Below are 22633 nucleotides of genomic sequence, written 5' to 3' on the forward strand. Positions count from 1 at the left end.
TGTAAGAGTTGAGGAGGACGTCGGGAAGAAAAACTTGGAGGTTTATTTACATTATTTACAGTGAGACGACCAAGAAATTAACAGTCATAGAGTCATTACGGGCCGGCAGCAACTCGGACGCTGCGGCCCGTGGCAAGAAGTTCGAAAGAGATCAATCAAGGAATGCTCCACGAATGATCTCTTGCTGCTCCCGGTCTGCATCTTTTAAGCCCTTCGGTGTCTCGAAGACACGTCACGTTCGGCCAATGGGAGAGCCCGCTCAGGTGACGCCATTTACGGCCAATCGGCGAGCCCGCTCGGGTGTCGTCATTTTCGGCCAATGGTAGGCGCCCGTGCGATGGAGCCACACCCGGCGAAGAGAGTCGCTGCTTGGTCCCCCAATGTCCGAGGGCTTACTTCTCCCTGCGGTCTTGCCTTGCTGACTTGCAATGCGCCGTCACAATAGGCGGATGGGGCGACGCTGCCCTGTTTTCACGGTGCATTACAGCCGTCTAGCTTCGGGACCCACTTTACCTGCAACAATGCCAGGCTCTCGCTTCACTTTCGGGAAGAGTCAAGCAGTGAATAGCTCCACCTGTGGCACACGAAGTGGGGGCCGCGAACTTGTTTGCACGTGCCGCGCCTTAGGAATGTGGTATCCGTGCTTCTGCGCTCCTTAATTAGCTGTGGTGCGATTCGATGTGGTCTGTTGAACTCGAAGGAGGCTCAGGAAACGGTCCCGTATCTAATGTATCTATCTAAGGTAGCGAGCGCAGCGTTTTCAAGGAAGGAAACGCAAGTAAGACAGATGACGATTATTGTTGTGTGGCAAATATACTCACCAAAGGGTGTACATTTGCTTAAGAGTGTAGGGTGGGAATCCGGGTGGTTGTGGTAGTACAAGACCCAATGCTTCTGCCTGGCTGCTGCATTTGAGCTAGAAATGATAGGAAATGCGACGTAGGTGTTGCGAGATCTAGAAGTCACGGAAATTGGAGGGGGACTATTGCGCTATACTTGTGAGGCAATGTATAAGGCAGCTTTCTTTTCAGTGGCAACTCATCGTGGTTTGTATACCTACGCAACGCTTCCTGTCCCCTCTTGTACTACGTCCAGCCTAGATAAGATGCCCCTGCTCCAGCGTAAGAGCTGACTGCGTTCGATTAGAAAATTGTACTTGACTCTGTTCACGCTAGCACAATGCGTCTCTTCAGATTGTCGCAACGCAAGTCACCCTTAGACGAGGCGTCTTATCGTCCCATTGCTCTTGGTGCTTGTCCACTGAAGGTGATGGAGAAGATGATGCTGGCACATCTATAGTGGTATCCATAACATTGCGCTCTTCTATAGACAACGTGAGGCCAGGAAGATTGTCACCGGCTGTGTCCCTGCAGGTCAAAGGCGCTTATAACAACGTAACTCATCGATCCATCCTTGACGCCTTCGGCGATATCGGCCTGGGTGACCTTGTTTCTCAATGGATACTCAGCTACTTGAAGGACAGGTCATTCTTTGTGCAAACAGAAGATGGTGTGTCATTACAACACAACACCTACCGTAGCGTACCACAAGGCGAAACCTTGAGCCTCACTCTATTTAACCTCGTGCTCATCAACCTGGTTCACTCCCTTCTGCAATCCGACCACGTGTCACTCTGTGCAGACGATTTATACACTTGGGCATCTGGAGTGACGCGTTCCCAGGTTCGCGCCAGACACCAAAAAAAAACCTTAACTTCAGGTTGTCTTCGAGCACAAGGTGTGGAGGTGTCCTCCGAGAAGTGTTCTATGGTCGCTTTCACGAGCAGTGCAATGAGACCCTACGTCGTCGGAATTAATCGGCAGCCAATCACCTACGAGAAGACGGACTGCTTTCTAGGAGTGATAACAGATCGGTACCTCTCCCGGAGTTATCATGTCTCTTGCCTGAAAAAGAAGCTAGCCATGATAACCCATGTCCTCAGTTTTCTCGCGGGGAAGTCATCGATTCCGTCTGTGAGAGTGATGTTCCAATTCTATAACACACTGTTCCAGGGTATCCTGTGCCATAGCCTGCCTGTACTGGGTAGGACCGGTAAGACCAACCTCCGTGCCCTCCAGTCTGTGCAAGTGCAAGCGCTACGGATATATTTTGTCCTTTACAGCTTTGTATCCACGACAGCAACAATGGCCACCGCGCATGACCACCTAATCAATGCGTACGGTCGAGTCGACGATTTAAGGATGCACATCACGCAGTTCACCCGGCTTCCATCGCTTAATCTCGCCTCTCTTCCTGCCGCTAGAGTTCGTTCAGCGTTTAGCAGAATTATCGCCGCCAATTGTGGAACTTTTATCGGCAGACATCACGTCTGCAGCACGACCATCTCTACCGCCGTGCTGCCTGCACCTGCTTCCAACCCCTCTTGTTATTCCCGGCATCAAAAGAAAACGGAGATGTCATATATCTCTCTCAAGCAAACCGTACTTTTATTCCTGCACGAGAAGCACAGAGAACGCCTTCACGATTACGTAGACGGTTCTGCTTTCTACAAGAGCTCGGCTGGAGCAGTGGCAATTCCCGCGAAATGTACCATCATTCCATTCCAGAAGTCTCACATTACATCCTCGATGGCTGCGGCACACGCAGCTGTCCGAGCTGCTCTGGAGTTTATAGGTTGCGAATCATCACAGTCATGGTCCGCCTTTTGTGAATCGAAGGCACCTTCGGGTGTCTGCTTACCCCGTTAAATCACGGGCCTAACGTGCAGTTAGTCGCAGTCATCCGACTAGTTCACAATCACGCATTCGACAAGAGGCACAAAATCATCTGCCATTGAATACCGGGTCATTGCGAAATTTCTGCTAACCACAGTGCAGATGACGGTGCCCTCTATATATTGTCACGTGGTAGTGACGGTGAAGAAAGCAGTGAAACTGTGAGTGACAAAACTAGCGTTTTATTGGGCGAACCTGTGCCCTCAAAAACAGGCTACACTCGAAGAACAACGACCACGGCGAACACAGTCGGCGATCGTCGAAAATCTCATCTGCCGGTCAAGCGCGTCGGCTTTTATGCATGAGTCGTCGAAGGTTCCAGAGTAACCACTGGCACCCGCGTGTCTTCTAGAAAGTTCTATAATTCGCGTCGCACATGCACTCAGGTTACACAAGCTTTGGTGGCAACAAACAGCCGATACAACTATCGATAAAATTCCAGAAACTTGCGATACATGCGGGCGCGTCCCGCGCTGCGCGACATTTGTTAGACGGTGAAAAGCGCTCACTCGAAAAAAGTAAACAAGTCCACGTGTCAGTATCAATACCACTGTCGAAAACAGATGCAACCACAATGTTTCGCTCGCGAGCTTACACATATTTACTGGGAGACGACGAATTCACGAACACACCTCTCCACAGATTGGATCCACGCCTGCAACTCCATCTTCCACCAGGCATACCACGAGCGGAAGCAACACTTCTGTACCGCTTGTGGCTCGGCGTGGGATTCACGAACGCCTATTCCTTCCGCATTGCAATGGCCAACAGCCTGGCTTGCGACAACTGTGGCTTTAAGGAGACGATCAAGCTCCTTCTGTCTGACTGTCCCCTTAACAATGTCGCAAGAAAAGTGCTCGCGGCCACGCTCGAAAAAAATTGGATGGCCGCCCTTTCACGGAGGAAGAAGTTCTAAGACGCTGGTCCAGACCGGTTTCGGCACTCGAGGCCTTGACTGCTCTGCTCAGATTGTTAAGGACTCGTCAACTGTGCGACTGGCTTTGAAAGTTGTAGCGCGTTGAGTCGCGTTATTGTGTGCATTTCGTTCTGACTTAATTTTTTTTTCATCCCTTCTATCACCTTTCATTTCCTTTAATCCTTCCGCAAGCACAGGTATAGCCAGTCGGTACTTACAGTGGCTAACCACCTTGCCTTTCCTTCCATTTTTCGTCCTTCTTCAGTTGCGAGCATAGTACAGTTAGAACTAGGTGAATTTTAGACCCACCGACGGACCCTATAGACAGACCAACCGACGGAACCTATAGACCATCGAGGACGGAGCTTTTCACACTGCTAGAACCCGAATGTGGCACCCACCATGATGTCAGTGATCCATATATTAATGGACGCACATCGTCTTGGTTTTTGACAGCGGTGATTTTTCGCTCGATTATCACTGCTATCGATTTATTGTTTATTCAGAGATACCCCGCTTTGCCCAAGGACGTCTAAGCACAGGGCGTTACAACTTAAAAAAAAAAAAACAGGCCTTTAATAATACAGCACACTTGGGCGCAAGTCAGTATATTACACTCTGTTACAGTTTGAGAAAAAAAAAAGGAATTAGCATATCGTGTGCTATAGGCACAAGATCAGCCTGTGATGCTGTCCTGCTGTGAGGCCTCTATGCTCACGTAGATTCTCGACGTGCTAGTACCCTAGGATGTCGGCAGCGATGACGTGTCAAGGCAATATATATATATATATATATATATATATATATATATATATATATATATATATATATATATATATATATATATATATATATATATATATATATATATATATATATATATGTATATATATAACGAGAAGAAAGGGGGTTAACCGAGGGGCCCCCTTTCTTCTCATTTTTACATAACGAGGGTCTCGAACCCGGTGACATTGATGCCTTCAGGTAACATATGTGGGTTTATTGACCAGTTGCCTTCACCCTAGAAGATCACTTCTCGTGACGCCTGCGGCAAAAAAGACGTTCCACGTCCGCCGCCAAGGTCTGTGAGTGGTGGCACTGGCTAACACTCCCACGGTTCTACTAGGACACATAAATACCCAAAAAGTGGATGGGAAAACGGCGCCGTGGTAGCTCAATTGGTAAAGCATCGCACGCGAAATGCGAAGGCTTTGGGTTCGGTTCCCACCTGCGGCAAGTTGTCTTTTCAGGCAGTTTAATTTCCATTAATTTATAATTTCTTTATTTCATTTATTAAGCACAAGTAATTTCCCCTATGTTGTTCTTGGTGTCAGTGTTTGTTGGCTTCTTAGGATATGACTATATGTATATATAGTACATTAATCAACCCTACTTGCGTGACATTCTTACTTTTTACCGATATCTATGTGCGTACATGATAGCGCTAAACACATGCTGCACCAATCAAAGCAGCTTGACCATGCCAGAGAACGTTTGGAAAGTGCTTCATTTGGACAGAAGCTGTGTAGTCTGTTTTAAAGAGCACGAAGGCTTCATCTGCCCTCTAATATGGCGCAGAGTAGGATGAAAGGGGACACAATGAGCACTGCGTACGGCGCCAAGCCAGCGCTTCTGTAACGTAGACTGCTTGGCAACACGAGAAAGGTTGGAGTGCAAGTGTACAGGCTTTCTTTTTTTCGAAGGTGTGCGGACATTGTTGAAGGAGATATCGTGCACTTTGCACGTATTTCTGCTAGCGAGAGAACTGATGGATGCATGCGGCGTTGACAGCTCATCTAACACCGGAAGGAGAGGCCCAAGCGCCGCGTCGACCGGTCTGTACCACGACTGACAGTGATGAGGTCATGTGATTGCCCCCCAACCAGGTTCGTATATTAAGATGCAGTTTTAATTACATGTCATTTCGGACGCCCTTGCGTAGGCGCACGCTATTTGGCTCCGACAGTAGAGAGTTTTAGATTAGCGGGACGCTAGCGTTGGGGCCCCCTAGCGCTTGCGTCACCCTAATCTAAAACTCTCTATTCGCACGCACGCACCGTCTGCGCATGCGCAGTGCCGTGGTCCCAAGCACTAGCGGGCCCATAACGCGTGCGCACCCCTAATCTAACATTATCTATTAGCACGCACGCACACGTGCTCAGGCAGGCCTTTTTTCGGTACCACCGACGCATAGCGAAGTGCGGGATGATGATGACAATTTATCGGCATACCCTTCGAAACGGGGCATTAGCATGTAGCCACCTAGCCTGCTTAAGAGGAAGCTTTAGCTCGGGCACAACTCCGACGCGGCGTATTCAAATACATGTAAAAACCAAAAACGTTTTCCTGAGATAACTCCTGGACCGATTTTAATGAAATTTGTTGCACTTGAGAGAGAAAGTTAAATTCTAGTGACTGTCGGAAGCGGAATTTCGATTTCGGGCCTGAATTTTGTTAAAACGATTTTCAGATATCCAACAGTTTGAAAAAAAATATAGAAGCACGAAGTTTACAAATTCATATCTCTGAATCAAGAACAGATAGCGCTGTTCTGTAAACGGCATCTATTAGATCATTCAAAGCGGACAAATTCGGTTTGTCATTTTGCATTTTACGCGAATTTGTTACGTTGGATACAAGGGTTCTGCAAAAGCTGTATTTCCATAGTAATAAATTTTTTTATATTCATGTGTAATATATCAGTTTTGTCCGCTTTAGATGTACTATTAGATCCAATTCACAGAATTATATTATCACTTTTTGTTCTGGAGTTACAGAGTTGTAAATTTGATAGTCTCGTTTTTTGAAAATTTTTGATTTTTGCGAATTTTTAAGAAAAGATTAGCGTCCTAATTCAAAAATTCGAAACCAACATTCACTAGATCTTAAGTTTTTCTTTTAAATGCAACAAACCTCGTCAAACTTGGTGCTGTCGTTGCCGAGAAAAACGAATTTTCCTTTTACATGTATTTAGATAGGAGCACCCGAGCTAAAGCTTCCTCTTAAGCTTAGGCAGGTATTCTGTAGATAATTATCAATATATTATTTTGCCTATGCCTTTTATATCTTTCCTAAAACGTCGACACCTACCTTATATAGCTACATGTGCCTGTAACGCATGCGGTCTTATCAATTTCCATACTCCTCTTTTTTTTTCACTAATACTCGAAGCTTCTCTTGCTCATCTCGACGGCTGGCTGATAAATGCTTCCAGCCTCTTTAAATTCAGGCGCTTGTGGAAGATGGACGTTTTCTACAGGTCTCGCTGGATGGATACCTTCGCACTCCATTGGGATGTGCTGAGTTGTCTATAGATTTTCGTTGCATCCGCACATTCTTCACTCTGTTGCGAAAATTTGTTCCGGTATGTATTTGCCCTTAGGCAACCAGCTAGGCACTCAAATAGCAAGGCACTGCCCTTTGTTATTGTAAACATTTTCCTTTCTCATTTCTTTGTTCCCATTCTTGTAAATCTGCATGGTCTTCTTTATTTTATGGGAGCTCTGGCATCGAAGCCAGCAGTCGAAGAAGTAGAGGACGAAGTGACTCGTGAGCGCGAGCGATGGTTCGAGGATCGTCTAGGCGCTCTTGGACACGGCCGGCCAGGACTGGGGCCTGCTGACGTGAACCGAGTGACCGCGCCGTTTTCACATTGGCGCCCGTAACGTGCATCCCCCCACCCCCGGCTGTGTTGCGGAACGGACCATGATCATGGGGAAGGCGGTCGGCGCCCGTTCCACAATCAGTAGCGACCCCAGCCTTGTCTGGTGCGTGACCACCTCCGCGGTGCAAGCTTCAGCTCTGGCGTTCGCTGAGGAGCGTTTCCGCCGGCTCCTCCTCTGTCACCGTCATCGGGTCTGGCATGGGACACGGGGGCGGTGCGGTCTCCCACGCGCTGCTGAAGCTTCCGGAGCCTCCGTTGAAGAAAAGACCCGCTGGCGCGGTTACTGCATCAACGCGACAAGTTGTCTAAGCACGGAGGCCACCTCTGGCTCCAAACCCGGCGGCGCGACCCCGTCCAGCGACCCGGAGACGTCAGATAGCCACGACGACTGGACCGGTGACGGTAAGGGAGCCGCCAAGGCACGCAAAGGCAACATGTTGGAGAAAACGGCGGGTAGCGAAGCCGAGAACAAGAGCGGCGCGTCGTCCTCGTCAGAGCCCGAGGAGGGCGAAGTTTCGGACTCTGGCGGCGGTTTCTCGGCGCCGGCCCGAGGCAGCGAAGACGACGATGACGACGATTACGAAGAAAAGGAGTTCAACGACGGCTACGATGAGAACCTCACGGGCGCTTTAGGTCAATTGCCAATGGTAGTGAAAGCGTCACCGTTCGAGCGACGATCATCATCATCTGCGATCTTTCCCACCTGTTAACTGCGTGGTGGGGTGCCGTGTGGTCTCTGCGTGGTGGCATGGCATCGAGCGGGCGGCTACTACTTCCGACGGCCTGCTGCGTGCACTCATCAGAACGAGGTCGAGGGGGAAGACCGGACCAGATGTGCCTCCGGAAATGCCTTGGGGCCTTCTGGTTCCTGCAAGACGTCGACAACTCGGAGGCTCCACCACCTAGTCTGCCGCAACTTAGGGAAGCGTACGTCCGGGAAGCCAGCCAGGTTTAGGGCCTTCAGGTTGCTGGAAGACCTTGGTGACTAGGACGTTGCCTGCTCCGCCGTTCCTCGTTTGGTGCAGCAGTCTGCACGGTTTGCCGCCGTTGGGTGCGCAGTGCCGTCGGTGCAAGCCATCTTGGACCAGTGCCATCATCGCCTTTGCAGAGGGAGGGGCAGTATGGGAACTGGGTCATCGGAGCCAGAAGTCGAAGAAGGGGAAGACAAAGTGACTCGGGAGCTCGAGCTGTGGTTCGAAGCTTGGCTGCGCGCTCCTGGACACGGCTGGCCAGGACTGGGGCCTGCTGGCCTGGACCGAGGGACTATGCCGTTCCCACAGTTTCCATCTTTTTAACTCAATTTACTGTCTATATTTGTCTGACTTTCTTTTTGATAACTACTGGTTATGTAACTACACGTTCGATTATCCTAAACTTCGTTGCCAGCTTTCTTGACCTCTTCTTTCATTCTGTGTCCATGATATTGAAGTGCACATATTTGTGCACTTTAGCCACCCGTTTATTTTCGTCCATATTCCTTATTCTTTCTTCAAAACTAATTTGGATCTGCGCTTTTCGGACTTCAAACAAAAAGGGGAAGAAAAGCTCAACTCATGTCTCACTGTACTTCCTTATTTGTGGTTTTATCCTGGGCCCCCAAGGTCAACAGGCCTACCGACTTTTGCTTAACTTCCAACGTCAAGATGTCTAATTTAAGCACAGAATGACATTTACAAACGTTAACACTGGCTTCATTACTCATCTCCAGATTCCTCGCACCACGTCATACTTATTCTAACTGCAGAGTGCCCTATGTTTCGTTATTGCTGCATTCCGCTGCCCCTTCATTCTTACATAATCTTGGTGGATGCTCAAGGAGGTACTTCATTCATTTGTTTGCTTCCAGGTATCTATCCTTCAGAGTGCAATAGAAATATCTCACAGGAGCGTCGATGGCAGCCTTGATCACATCCGGCGGCGGCGCTGTATGGCGGGTCTGAGCGCGACCGCGCGGGCGCTGTCTTGAAAGCGATCTGCTATGCGCGCATCGATGAATGATAGCTTTGTTAGCGCTGTGTTCTCGCCGCTTAGTTCGCGTTGAAGCGAGAGGCAAAGCGAACGTCAAAATTCGCTCAGCGCTCGCTGTTGCAGCCGCTCTTCCTCACGTCGCAGTTATGACCACGAGTTTCGTCTTTCGGGCGAAACTGCGACTTTATGTCGTAACGATTGATGAGACATAAGTAACAAATTGCCACCTTCAGTGTGCATAAAGTTTTCTTTTACATGCAACAAACCTCATCGAATTCGGTACACTGGCTGCCGATTAAAGAAAAGATATATTCTCCGTTCTGATCTATTTAGAAGGGAGCTCTCTAGTTAAAGCTTCCTCTTAAATTTAAGCAGTAGTGAAGTTAACAATCGCCTTCCACTACCAATCAGGTTGTTACCCATTAAACAGTAAGGCCGAAGATAACAGTGTTTTTTGATATGATCGATCTATGGAAGGGAGACCCCTTTGGAACGCCGTAAGCTGATGGTTCGTCTTCGTGTGTCTACCGATTAGAGGAGGGGGAGATTAGAGGAGGGGGAGACCCTCCTCTAATCTCTCCGACGTTGGTTTACATGCAGGAGTGCTTTAGACACAACTTGGTCGTGGTCGACACGCAGATAATTTTGCCTGGCATTGGCCCTGTCGCCCATATAGTGATCAAGGGGATGTGGCGTATATATTAACTGTATGTAATAGTTACGGTCGCAAACGCATCCAGAAGGGATGACTACGTGAAATAGCGCATAAAGTACACTAAAACAAGAATACATTGCATGCTCGAAACAAGCACAGCTTACATTTATGCGGTAGTTACACGGCATCACCTGGTAAGCTTTTAGAGGTGTCAGCTTCAAATGTGCGGCAACGTGCGCGTTTTCGATGAAGCACGTAGGCTAAGCCTAACAATAAGACAGGGTGGTTTAGGCATGGCCACCGACCTCGCGGGCATCTTTAAAACAGACAGATGGCGTACGAATGATGTGTACACTTAACAAATATTGGAAGGCTTAGTTATCTATCAAGTTTTGTACTTAACATATTATATTGAGTTATAAAATTTAAGCAAAATTATACATTCGCGTCGCATTCACATGGAAGGAACGCGGCAGTAGCGTATAGTGTAACTGCGAGCGTAGAAAAATGAAAGGAACGCGACACTGAAAATCAGAACACGCAACGACCTTTAGAGACCTTTTTGTTTATATGTTTGCGCAAGTACGCAGTGTTTTTCCTCTAGCGACAATCACGTGCGCAACTTGACGCCCAAACTCCAAAAACAGAAAATAAGGAAGCTCTCGTTCTGTTACGACTCTTTTCCAGCACCCCGCAGCTGTGACTAACGCTTGACTGTCGAAGCGAAAGCCTATAAACAATGTCTAGCACAGCCAAAGCGCCTCGACCGCGACAGATTATGCTTTACGACTGCGCCTGATGGGGCCTGTGAATTTCCAAGCGAGAGTGACGTAACAAATGCTGTCCTTAGTAAAGAACGTACGCACATTTCTGGAGTGACGGCGGTCACTGACAATAATTCAAATTGCATGAGAGAACACGAATTGCTGTTACAGGGAGGAGGAAGGGGAGGGGAACGGAGGGGGGGGTCGATGCCATATATATATATATATATATATATATATATATATATATATATATATATATATATATATATATATATATATATACTATCGTATTTGAACAGTGTCGCGACCGAGATGTACGCTTCGCGTAGTAGTGAAAGAAAAACGAACCGCAACATAATGAAAAAAAGGAAGATTGCTGGAGAATTAAAGCAGCTTTCCCAGGATGTCCGTTTTTTCCTAGAACAATGCGAGAATGGAATAGACTACCATCTCCAGGGGTTGATGTAATATCAGATGATGCATTTATGCCTTGTTGGATTGATGCCACTATACTTCCGTTTTTTTTTTTCTGCATGCGAATAGTGTCTATAATTCTTTGACCATTGTGCTTACCATTCGTACTGTATGTTCATTTGTAAGTCGTACTGCACGAATGCGCTTGATGTTCTGTGTTTCCCCCCCTGTAATGCCTGTAAAGGTGCTGTGGGTATTGAACAAGCAAATAAATAAATAAATAAATAAATAAATAAATAAATAAATAAATAAATGTACCTGTCATGTTAGTGACGCAGCAGGCTGGAAAATAAAACCTCGTGCAATTCGAAATAGAAAGATCGCGTGAGTAATAGTGAGATATTAGAGCGAAAGGAGAGAAAGAAAGAACGTGCTTCATGACTGGCGACTAGAAAAGAAGGCATCCAATAAGCTGAAAAATCACTACAGAGCTCACACCGCTATAACCTTGCAAAGTTTCGAAGCTAATGTTTTTATGATTGTCTCCGAGATCTCGGGCCCACGGTTCCTACAACTGCATGCTCCCGGATTTCCGAGGTCATATTGGCAGTCTTGTACGCGGCAAAGAGTACGGATAGTGAGAAAAACACGAGAGGAAGGGTAACGAGATTTAAAGATAACCGAAGTGAAAATTTTCCACTTCGGCTATATGAGTTGTTCATTAGTAGCATTCTTGGCTAAGCTGGCGGACGTCACCTTCAAGTCGATGGATTACCGGTTCGAAGGCTTGCCAAACGCGCGTGTAACACCGGTATAAAAGCGCCCAACCTTCGGACTGATCAAAGTGACAGTTCTGCGCATTGAAGTAGGCACAACTTGACCCTTCCTATGATACTTCCTGTTGATTTTTTTTTCTGTTACTTTCCTTTTATTTATTTATTTTTTCTTTCGTAAAGGACGTTTTCGTTGCCCTACCTCTCCGGGTTCCGCGTGGGTCGATACTATTGTGCTTCCCGCTGAGAGAGCGGTACGTTTGCGCTCATGGCGACATTCAGAAGCACTCTACCTAATTATTAGCGAAAGACGTTTCAACGGCCTGCGACTTGGCTTGTGCCGCTACTGCATGTATCTACGAAGAGCGGACCAGAGAGAAGAGGAATGCACTTAGCCGCACTTTCGACGAGCCTCGAACGCACGCTGCTCATCATGGAGTCCTCACTATACGTGGCCTTCCCATAGCACTGTCACATCACAAATCAGTTGCTAAGCAGGCTCTTCATTTACATGCGAAAGTGTAGTGACGTCACTCCCCGCTTCGTATGCTGCAGTTGCCGCTTCCCGGCAACTGCAGCTTATGCAACGGTAATCTTTACGGGGAAACGTTTGCGGCGAATGCTATGCGCGAAGGCGAGCTTTCTGGTTCTTTCTTTTTCTTTCCCCCGCACGGCCGGCGCAGCCGCGGTTGAGTAGAGCCCCTTAAACTTTGTAAAGTAGTGCCACGCTTTGAAGAACGCTGGCTCCTCCTCGCGCGCTCTGGCCGAGGCCGGCGCCGCGTCGCTATTGGCCTAATAGCATCACGTGGGCCCTCGCGCCGTGCATGAGCGCCATTTTTTGCTCGAGAAGCGTCCACGTAGCGGCGAGGAGCGCATGTTGTCGCCGTTGCTACGCTCGAGCACTGTAGGCGGCGCCACGGTCGAGGAGGGAGCGTGAAAGAGAGGAGAAACGAGGAGGAGGAAAGGCGGAGGAGGAGAGTGTCACTACTTTACGAAGTTTAAGGGGTTTTGCGGTGGAGCGGAGGCGAGCGCCGCCTGCTGGTGCTGCAAGGAACCCAGCGGCGCATGTGTTTCCCGAGCTTTGCCTACGCACACGACAGACCCATTGGGAGATAGAGCTATATAGCTTTCACTGTAACAGATACTCTACATTCGCCGCCCTGTCCACGAGTGGCGCTACCTAACACTTCGAGGACAATATATGACACTCCATGTACAAATACCCAAGGGAGTCGACGAGGCACAGCCGCCGTTGTTGCTGAATTGGTACAGCACCGCTCGCGTGATGCGCAGACTGTGGGTTGGACTCTCACCGGCGGCAAGTGGTCGTGTCGTCCACCTTCAATTCGATTCTCCTTATTATGGCTTGTTCTCTGGTGACTTGGCGTGTATAGCTCTAACAAAAATCGGGCTCCTCAGTTCCCCCTCTCCACCGCTTGTCGCTCGCAGCAGCCTACAATACCGTACATTTCGAAAGAGAAGAAGTGCTTCATGCAAAACGTGTTTACAAAAGCCACACAATCGACATTGCAACAGCAAGAAATTGCATGCTGATATTGGTTTCTTTCGCTTGCGACTCGTCTACGTAGATTTAGGTCCCCGTCTATAAGAACACCAGATGGCCAACAGTAAATCCAAAGCCTTCCACTGCCGCACTTCTCATAGCCCCAGAGTTATCTTTTTTTTTAAACGTTAAACCGTGAGAATGAGCTCGACCCTTATTGTTTTGTTCACGTACGTTAAAATTTCATTACAGTCATTACATAAGGGGTTGAAAAAACACAAAGACTGAACATTATTCATAGCAGCGCAAGTAAAAAGGAACAAAACATACGCGCAAAGCAGATGTACTGACAAAGAAAAAAAAACGCAGCCAGATAGGGGACTGACAACATTGCTAGTGTTAGGTGATACATGGGTAAGTTCTTTTTCTATAATTTACGCAGTTTGCAGTATTCCTAACGATATGTTAAATGTAGAAAACAGACTTCTTTAAATGGGCATCAGATGGTACAGGACACCAACTAAACTCTCTACGTGTAATGATCGGCCGCTTAAAAATGTATATCTGATATTTATAAATTTTTTCTTCTCTTTTGTTTTGTAAAACTGCAATTAAACTTAGCGCTCACAGCAGGAAGTGACTACGCCTCTGCCTTTGGAAAATGTGGTTCATTTCCTTCCTGCTGCAATCTGGCCTCCATTCCAAAAAAATTATATATATATATATATATATATATATATATATATATATATATATATATATATATATATATATATATATATATATATATATATATATATATATATATATATATATCGAGGCACCCGAACGATAAGTAGAAAGGCTACATGACTGCCCTCATGGAGAGTAATGAGCATACAGTTAGCTTCATCCGGGAGCCTACATGAAGCAACTGTAACATTGATTCAGTGAGGTTGGCCTACAATAAAAATTTTAGTGTCAAGCTGTAAGTTCTCGTATGAACTCTGGCTTGTTCAACGAGCTTATATATATATATATATATATATATATATATATATATATATATATATATATATATATATATATATATATATATATATATATATATATATATATATAATATATATATATATATATATATATATATATATATATATATATATATATGCTCCCGGATGAAGTTAACTGTATGCTCATTACTCTCCGAGGGCAGTCATGTAGGCTCTCTACTTATCGTTCGGGTGCCTCTATGCCACGAGAGGCGAGCACCCCCTGTCATCAAGGCCGCAAATTGAACAATAGGGATGCCACCTGGTGGAGCGCTTCAGAAGTAGCTCCGAAGCGGGCGGAGCGCGAGGTTCAAGATGGTTCACGTGTACCGTGGTCGGTGAAGCGTTTGATTTTAAAACCGAGAAAAGAAATAATACCCAGAGAATTTCAGCATTGACGCACGCGTTGGAATGCACGTGAAAGCGAAGCTTTAGTGAAGCGGGTAATCAAATGCTACGCGACTAACGGCGATGCGCGTTTAGTTTCGCTCTATGCGACCTGTAAAATTTTGTGTTATATTTATGTTTATCCGCCACAACGTGTCACGAGTTTATTCTTGCACGAATTTCGCGTTTGTAGCACTACCGCCGCTCACTGCAGCTACGCCGAAATGGAAGCATCGAATCTCGCGGTGCGAGAACGTACGTCACGCAGCGATGTTACGTCACGAACGTACGTCACGCAGCGATGCGACGAGGACGCCGACGGTGCGCGATACTTGACGAGAGAAGAACGATGGGCTGAACGGTACACGCGAAGGGAGTGCGGAGCAAATACGCAGCTGCATTTACGCGGTCTGTACGCCTGGCGTTACAGTGAGACATACCCACAATGCATTAAAGTGGAAAGCCGGGCGAGTTGACACGCATTCGTGCTGGCAACAGCGCGAACAAAACGGCGGACGGGGTGAAAGAAATACAGGACGAGCGCTTAAAAGTGGGCAGCAGGGAGAAAAGTCGATTAAACGGGAGAAAAACTCGAGGAGTCAGGAGGCCGAAGCAAAAAAAGCAGGAATAAGAATATCATCATCATCATCATCATCATCCTCATCATCATCATCATCATCGTCATCATCATCGTCATCATCATCGTCATCGTCATCATCATCATTCTGTTTTATGTCCACTGCAGAACGAAGGCCTCTACCTGCGATCTCCAATTACCCCTGTCCTGCGCCAACCGATTATAGTTGTACCCTATGCACACTGCCTGCCCCATGGCTTCACGAACGTTGCAGGTCGTCGTGGGGTGCAGGTTGTCTTTGCGGCTCCTGGAAAATTGGGTGCTATCTGTCCGGTGGTCGAAAGGCGAGCAAGTGGAGCGGAACATAATCCTAATGTAAGGCGCAAAGTGAGTCATGTTAATAAATATGTAGGCTGCAGTACCAATGCGGTGTACTCTTTCCCGCTCAAGTGCGGGCGTGTGTTGATAGGGCAAACGGGCCGGTGCGTCAATGTAAGGCTTAGGGAGCACGAATTGTCCTTGGACAATAATGATTATGCACATGTGTCTGCGCACACCCAAAAAATGCAAGTGTAAGCCTCTGCTCAAAGAGACAACAATTTTGTATGAGCATACTGATGTATCCACTAGATTAGTCGCGGAGGCAGCCCATGCACACAGAGTGGAAGGGCACGTGGTGTTTTAACCAACCTTCGATTACGCCTTCTCAGCAGGAGTTAATATACCTAGATAGCTCGATACGGTAACAGATGCCCCGTATCCACATGGCTTGGTTGTGCTTTCCTCGTTTTGCCATGCGATCACCTGTCTCTTATATTCCTTGGTGTGTGTTTCAGTAAACTTAGCTCTGGGCCAGCGCTTGCCCTTTGTTCCTTCACTCCGTGCGTCGTTTTATTCGTGCTGCTACTACCATGAACGACAATACCCATTCCAGAGGATTGGCCAAGAGTATACGCACACCCAGGGGAACGTACCAAATTGTTACATCCAAGAAAATCAAGCAGTGCAAAGAATGTGTTGAATGAAATGCGCTAATCCATGTATATATGTGTGCTTTGGAAGCACTCGCGAGCCGACATTATATCTTCAAGCGACAGCGCAAGACAACAAAGACAGAAAGTAGGAAAGGCACAGGACAGCGCTGAACTCGCAACTAACTTTTTTTAGAAGGCGCACACTTACTTAAGTACTGCCGCCTACACTATTGGCGGCGAGGAGTTACGGAGTCGCCATCTATCGGAAGCGCCTCGCTGGCGTAGTATGAGGGATCACGTGGCGCGCGCCTCATAGGTTTTGCTGTCAGCGCTCACTGAAAACACCACGCGCGAGTTCTCCCGGACATTTCTGTAAGTACCTTCGAAACGATAGAAGTTTCTTACTGTCTAAATAATAATCTTGGGCAAACTGAAAGCACACAATCGTTTACAGACGCTATCTCTTTACCGAATACGTACAGCGAACGCCACTGCGCGCGGTCGCCGCGATGGAGTCTCCCGAACCGGCTTCTTGCGGGAAAGGTAGGTAAACGCTGGCAGCACACTATGTGAAATATGTTCTTATAGTGTTTGTATAACTAAATGGAGTGTAATAGAACGAAGCCTCAACGCAGCGATCGCGCAGATTCGCAGCGACCGACTGCGCGTCTGCATGCTTGTCCGCGCACTGTGTCGCTTTCTCCGCGCGCGCGTTTTCGCACCGTGCCATGAGCTTTAGGCCGCAGAATATGAGCATTTGACAGTATACAAGCAACCATTGTTGCGTGGGCGCTATCAGAGCTGTTCAAAAAATAATTTCGTTGTAGAGACTTCGACGCCTACGGGGACTGTGATGTGCCGTCGCGACGATTCAATCTTTTTTTTCCTTCTAAATTCTTCGACCTTTCAATACTATTTCTCGAGTTGCGTCGCACTGTATGTTTATCGGTGTTCTCAGCATGCAATTTCCCGCTGCTCCTTTTTTGTAATCCAGTGCATTAATTCATAACACAAACATGACCATATGCCATGCTTTTTTAAAATGTGCTTCTTACCGCTGCCTTTCCACTCCACTGAACTTGCCAGTATCTATAGCATCGACAAGTTCTTAGACCAAACCGTCATGACATTTGTCGGGCGAGCGTCTCAGAGCGCGTTTTCAGAACATCGCAGACCGGGTGCCGTAGCAGAAATCTTCCTCGCGTCTGTGCTTGCTGCGTACCCGAGTTGTAGCCGATGACTGTTTGCCGGTTTTATGTTTCGCGAGCCAAGCTTCACGCAGCTTCTTGTCCTGTGGCTACGTGTGAATAAGCCTGACACCGGCCTCCGTTACGTGCGTCCGGCCCTGCGGCACCGAGCAGTAGCCTACCATGCTGCGCGCCTTCAAAGGCAACCACTACCTATTGTAGTGCTTTCAAGCGTTGTAAAGGAGACACTCGAAGCGGGAAAATTTCGCCACTAAATGAGGACCGCAGCGTACGAGGGAATTTAAACTCGTTTTCAGCTCGCTTCGGCGCGCCCGAAGCAGCCGACGCGGCCGCTTTGTCCACGTGATCCCTCCTAGCACGTCACGCCGACGGTGGCGCCAGCTTTTCCAGTGGTGGAGCTCGAGGCCAATGGTGGTCTGCCATCGATGGCATCATTATCTGTGCAGAGGCAAAACGCCTGCACAGAAAATGACGTCATTGATGGGAGAGCACGAGCATATTTCTCCAAAGGCGCGTTATTGGTATTATACTTTGCTTTAATTCACAGTCACATTAATTATGGCATTGTTTCCGGGGGAACCACATAATACAGTCGTATATCGTCTATTTAGCACTCACAAAACCAATTGAGCAATACGCATTATCACTAACAGCGGGTTTTTCACGATTGCTTCTCTATTACTTCGTGAAAATAACAGCCTTGTTGTAACGAACTTGTTCAACTATCATCTGATAATTATGCTTTATAAATTACTTACTAAACAGCATACGCATTCATTGAGTCCAGGTACTCATCAATAATAATAGTACCAGGTTTTCACGTAACTCCAATTTTCTACTGACCATGGTTCATACTAACTATGGAAAACTAACATCATTCGCTGCTATAACACTGTGGAATGGTTTACCCAACACCATTAAATCTTAATCCTTTCATGCCTTTATTCGTGTCCTTAAGCTTTCTTACATGTATAACTAAGTTTACATCATTCATTACACTACATTTGCCATTTGTATATATTTAGATTATGTTATGCAATATAGGCTTGTACACTGACAATTATTTTTGTTTGTTTAATTTTTCTATGTTGTATTTTTCGCGACTGTATTCGTTTCTTTTACCTAGCTTGCTCAGCTTTCATACGTCTCTCCATTGTTATTATTAAACGAGGGTGCCGCTGCAGTCTTTGACTTTGGGACCCTAATCTGTATATAGTCTCTCACCATTCATTGTATTTAAAGAATAATAAACTGAAACTCAAACTTAAAAGGTTGGCCCAGGAGAAAAGAAAATGCGCTTTGTATTCTTCTTTTCTTTTCGGATCGGACTTCCCTTAGAGTTCGCCCTTTACAGATAGCGCTTTTCTTCCTTTTCAGGTGAATTTCTGAAAAAAAAGAAGGGGGACCTTTCTTGCATGTGAAATTATAATACCCACCAGGTAATTAAAAAGATTAACTATTTACCTTCATCGTCTTCCAGTTTAGGCCACATGATGCAATAGCGAAACTGAGGCTTCACGAATGTTCTGGGGCCGAATTCATGAAGCTTTTCGTTCCTAAGAGATCATTACCATTGATCAGCCGCCTCCGTAAATATTAAGTGTCCCGCATTTCTTCATTTCTTTCTTTCCTTCATTAATTCATTCTTTTTTTCCTCTGCTTTTCTTTTTCTGGAAGCAGAGGTCTATTCACACTAGCAGCTTCGCTGATCAATATCAAGTGGTTTTGGCAAGAGTACCACGCCGCGCCCTTGTTGGCGTTTTTTTTTTTTCTCATGCGATAAGCTCTGTAGAGATACATTTCAAATGACAGAAACTTTTGCAAGATTGTATAGCTAAATCTATCTGAACTTACAAATGGAAGTTAGGCAAAAAAGAATCAAACGTACACTCAGAGTCAAAAGATTGTGGAACGCAGGTTCCACGAGAAACTCAAATTTTCGCCCGTGCTTTTTATTTTGCTTGCGGCTATAGTAAAACAATGCAAGGATACGTTGTTTGCGCACACCCTAGTAGAGGTATCAAGTCAAATCACAGCTGTGTGGCTGCAGGCTCGTGAAGTATTTTGCTTTCTCTCAGAATTCAGCATCCCGTAAACTTATCCGCCAACTGTACACGGTAAAAAAAAAAGAAAGCGCTTTCAGTCACCGCCTTGTCATTAATGATCAGAATCTTTGATAACGTTTCATAAATTGTGACACTTTATCAGCAGACTGGGCCGATGGAGGCCATGCTCTGCCGACGACACTCCTCTCGGAGGCCAAAGTCGGGAAAATCTGAAGGGGAGATTTACCGGGTAACACGATCGCTATTTAGCGGCATGGCCAGCCTGACATCCCATCGAGGAACCGCGCTTGCAGATTTTAGATAATCAATGTGAGCAATCTTAACTTTATCCTGTCGTACACTACCTCCGGCATCTCCATGGTTTTGTGCGAGGCGTTAATAACATGTGCTCGTGGTGCGCCCTGAGTATGCGCGCGAAAGAGTGACAATGGCAGATGCATTGAGACATTTACAAAATGGACCGCTGTCGGAGGACCTCTTGCTAGGCGCATGGCCACAGAGTTGGCAGACGACAGAGACAATGCGTGCTCTTTCACGTTTCCTAGGTGACGCGGGCCTGGACTCACGCCTGTGATACCAGTTGTGTAATGTGACCTTCACTTCGTTCCTCCCGTTATCATCCCCCATTGTGACCCTTTTTCTTCCCCTCTTCCCCTTCCCTTACGTAGAGTAGCAGGCCAGATGCTTCATTATCAGGCCGACCTCTCTACATTTTCCAGTCATTAAAATACTTTTTCTTCTCCTATTGCATGCAAGTCAGCAATAAGGTATTCCATCCAAAGCGTGAGACTTTCGCAGAAACAGTCTACTCGATTGAGGAAAAAAAACATGATTGATGATGGAATTTAAAAATCAATTCTTGTGGCGCGAACCGCCTCTATAAGCGGGAGCGGCACCCGAGTACGGCGACATCATTAGGATATCATCAACTCATCATGCTATTGATTTGCAACGATTTGCTTACATTGTATCTCTCTTCATTGCAGTAAATGTTCATTCAATGCAATAGCATCAAACTGAGCCGCCGGTGTTGTTTGTATAACATGACCCGATCCTGTAGATCTTGCTTGCCAGACGACGTGTGGGCGCCCCAAGCGGGTTATTTTGTTCAAAGGGTCTTGATGGGGCCTTATCGCAAGGCTTTTGAATGCGGTAGCATTTTAACGAACAAAAAAACTTGGCCTTGGGATCTCTGTGAGGTATAGCCTCTGCAGGAGCAAACGGTGAGGAAGGGTGAGCCGTAACGGGCCACGTGACAGCCACGTGACGGCTGCGGTTACGCGGCAGGGCGCAGGTATGGAAGGAAGGTCGCTTGCGGCCGTCGATTGAGGCAACGAGAGTTTGTTTTGTCATAGTTGGCAGCGAAGCTCGCCTCGTGCAGGCAGCAGCCATTCGCGATATCTGAGTTTCTATCTATCTTAGTTTCGATTATTCCCGATATTGATGCACCAATAGCAAATCAAATTCTTGCGGCAGAACGCTCCCTATTAGAAAAAGGACCGAACGGGCTTCTGGTCACTGACCGAATCAAATATTTCAGGGTTCGAGGAACCCGTATGGGTTCTGAAACGACAATGAATTTCTGACTCCGTGCCTTCAGAAGGAACCGAGTCAGTGACCGTTACATACAATTATATGGTGTGCGCGACAGTAGATGCCCACCCTTACTCTCTATTCTGAACGAGGGTCCCCTGCTCCTTCTTAATTTGCTGACTAAAAGAGCTCTATGTTGACATATATTTTCAAAATGATAGAAAGTGTACCACGTGTCTCTTGCACGTATGAGGATGGCACATAAGCAAATTAGAAATGCCCGGTAAACGCTTCGAAGATATCTTTATTAGATACCATATAGTCGGCGGTTCTGAAACGCTGGACCCGGTCTCGTCGCCATTATCGTAGCGTCCCGATCACTGAGCAAAATTTACTGACATCGTCAGCCGTATAGGCTAGGTGTGCGGACGTTCCTAATGAAGGGATAAACAAGAATACGGCGCGTGTTCCTTCGGGCAGCTGTTGCTTGCCCCAGCCGCATCGATCACGGGAACGGCACATGGAGCCAGTGTGTCATGAGCGACATCTCCCACACACCTAGCCTAAGTACCGAAACTGGTTCACATGCACACAGCTATAAGAGCAAACTACTTAGATTGCTCGGACACTTGCAACAATTCCTCCTGGGGTTGACAGTGCTTTGACGCTTTGTTTAGAGCGCAACGTAGGACGAGTCGCAAACGTCGCGTCAGCGTACTCGCTTAGCGCAATGTCCTCGGCGTACGAAGGAATCAAACGCGCCCATAGTTTCGAAGCTACTCACCTTTTCAAGTTTCCGCATCGTCAAAGAGGAACCGGACGCGGAGTTGCTTCCGTTACGCTCGCTGCGACCAGGACTCGTCTCGCGGGCCACCTCGACGGACTGATACTGACCCTTTGCCGGCGGAAGCGCCTTCGATGACGACAGCGACGTACGCAGCAAACTCTCGCGTTCCAGTTTCTGCGGCTTGGCGACTGGCCGCGGCGGCGGCGGCAGTGGCGCTTTTCGGCGAACGACGTCGTCGCACCTGGCCACGTCGTGGGGCTCTTTTTCTTCGTCAAAGGGTCCGGGCCGGTTGGGCTGCGGTCAGGCATACGCCCGTATCGTCACGCCGGGGCGAGCTCGACGCACGATTCAAGAAGGCGGAGGATAGACAGCCTGTGGGGCTAACGCAGTGCCTTTGCAAAGGCTCCGTGCGGAACTACGGGGTATAACGTGGCGCACCGCAGCTACACGGCGGCGGCAGCGGCAGCAGCTTGTGTGTACGCGCGGCCGATCGGTCGTTCGTGCCACTTCGCCGAACGAACCTCACGAGCTTTGGATATATAGACATAAACAAAAAGAAAGAAATGCACGCCAGCACACTCACGCTTCTCGAGCACGCAACTATAGCGTTTTCGCCCGAAAAAATAAATAAATAAAGTAATGCGTGCGCGGCAACAGCTGCGCCGGAGTCGCGC

General features: G+C 47.3%; 1 protein-coding gene across 1 annotated transcript in view; it reads right to left on the reverse strand.

Moving 5' to 3' along the window:
- Positions 1–22304, reverse strand: part of LOC139056179 (cationic amino acid transporter 4-like) — a 184298-nt gene extending 161994 nt beyond the window's left edge. The window contains exon 1 of the mRNA XM_070534173.1: positions 21957–22304. Within this exon, the coding sequence (XP_070390274.1) occupies positions 21957–21974 (18 nt within the window). The 5' untranslated portion in view covers positions 21975–22304. The remainder of the gene's footprint in view (positions 1–21956) is intronic.
- Positions 22305–22633: the final 329 nt, after the last annotated feature.

Source organism: Dermacentor albipictus, chromosome 2, assembly GCF_038994185.2.
Source record: "Dermacentor albipictus isolate Rhodes 1998 colony chromosome 2, USDA_Dalb.pri_finalv2, whole genome shotgun sequence".
Lineage (NCBI taxonomy): Eukaryota > Metazoa > Arthropoda > Arachnida > Ixodida > Ixodidae > Dermacentor > Dermacentor albipictus.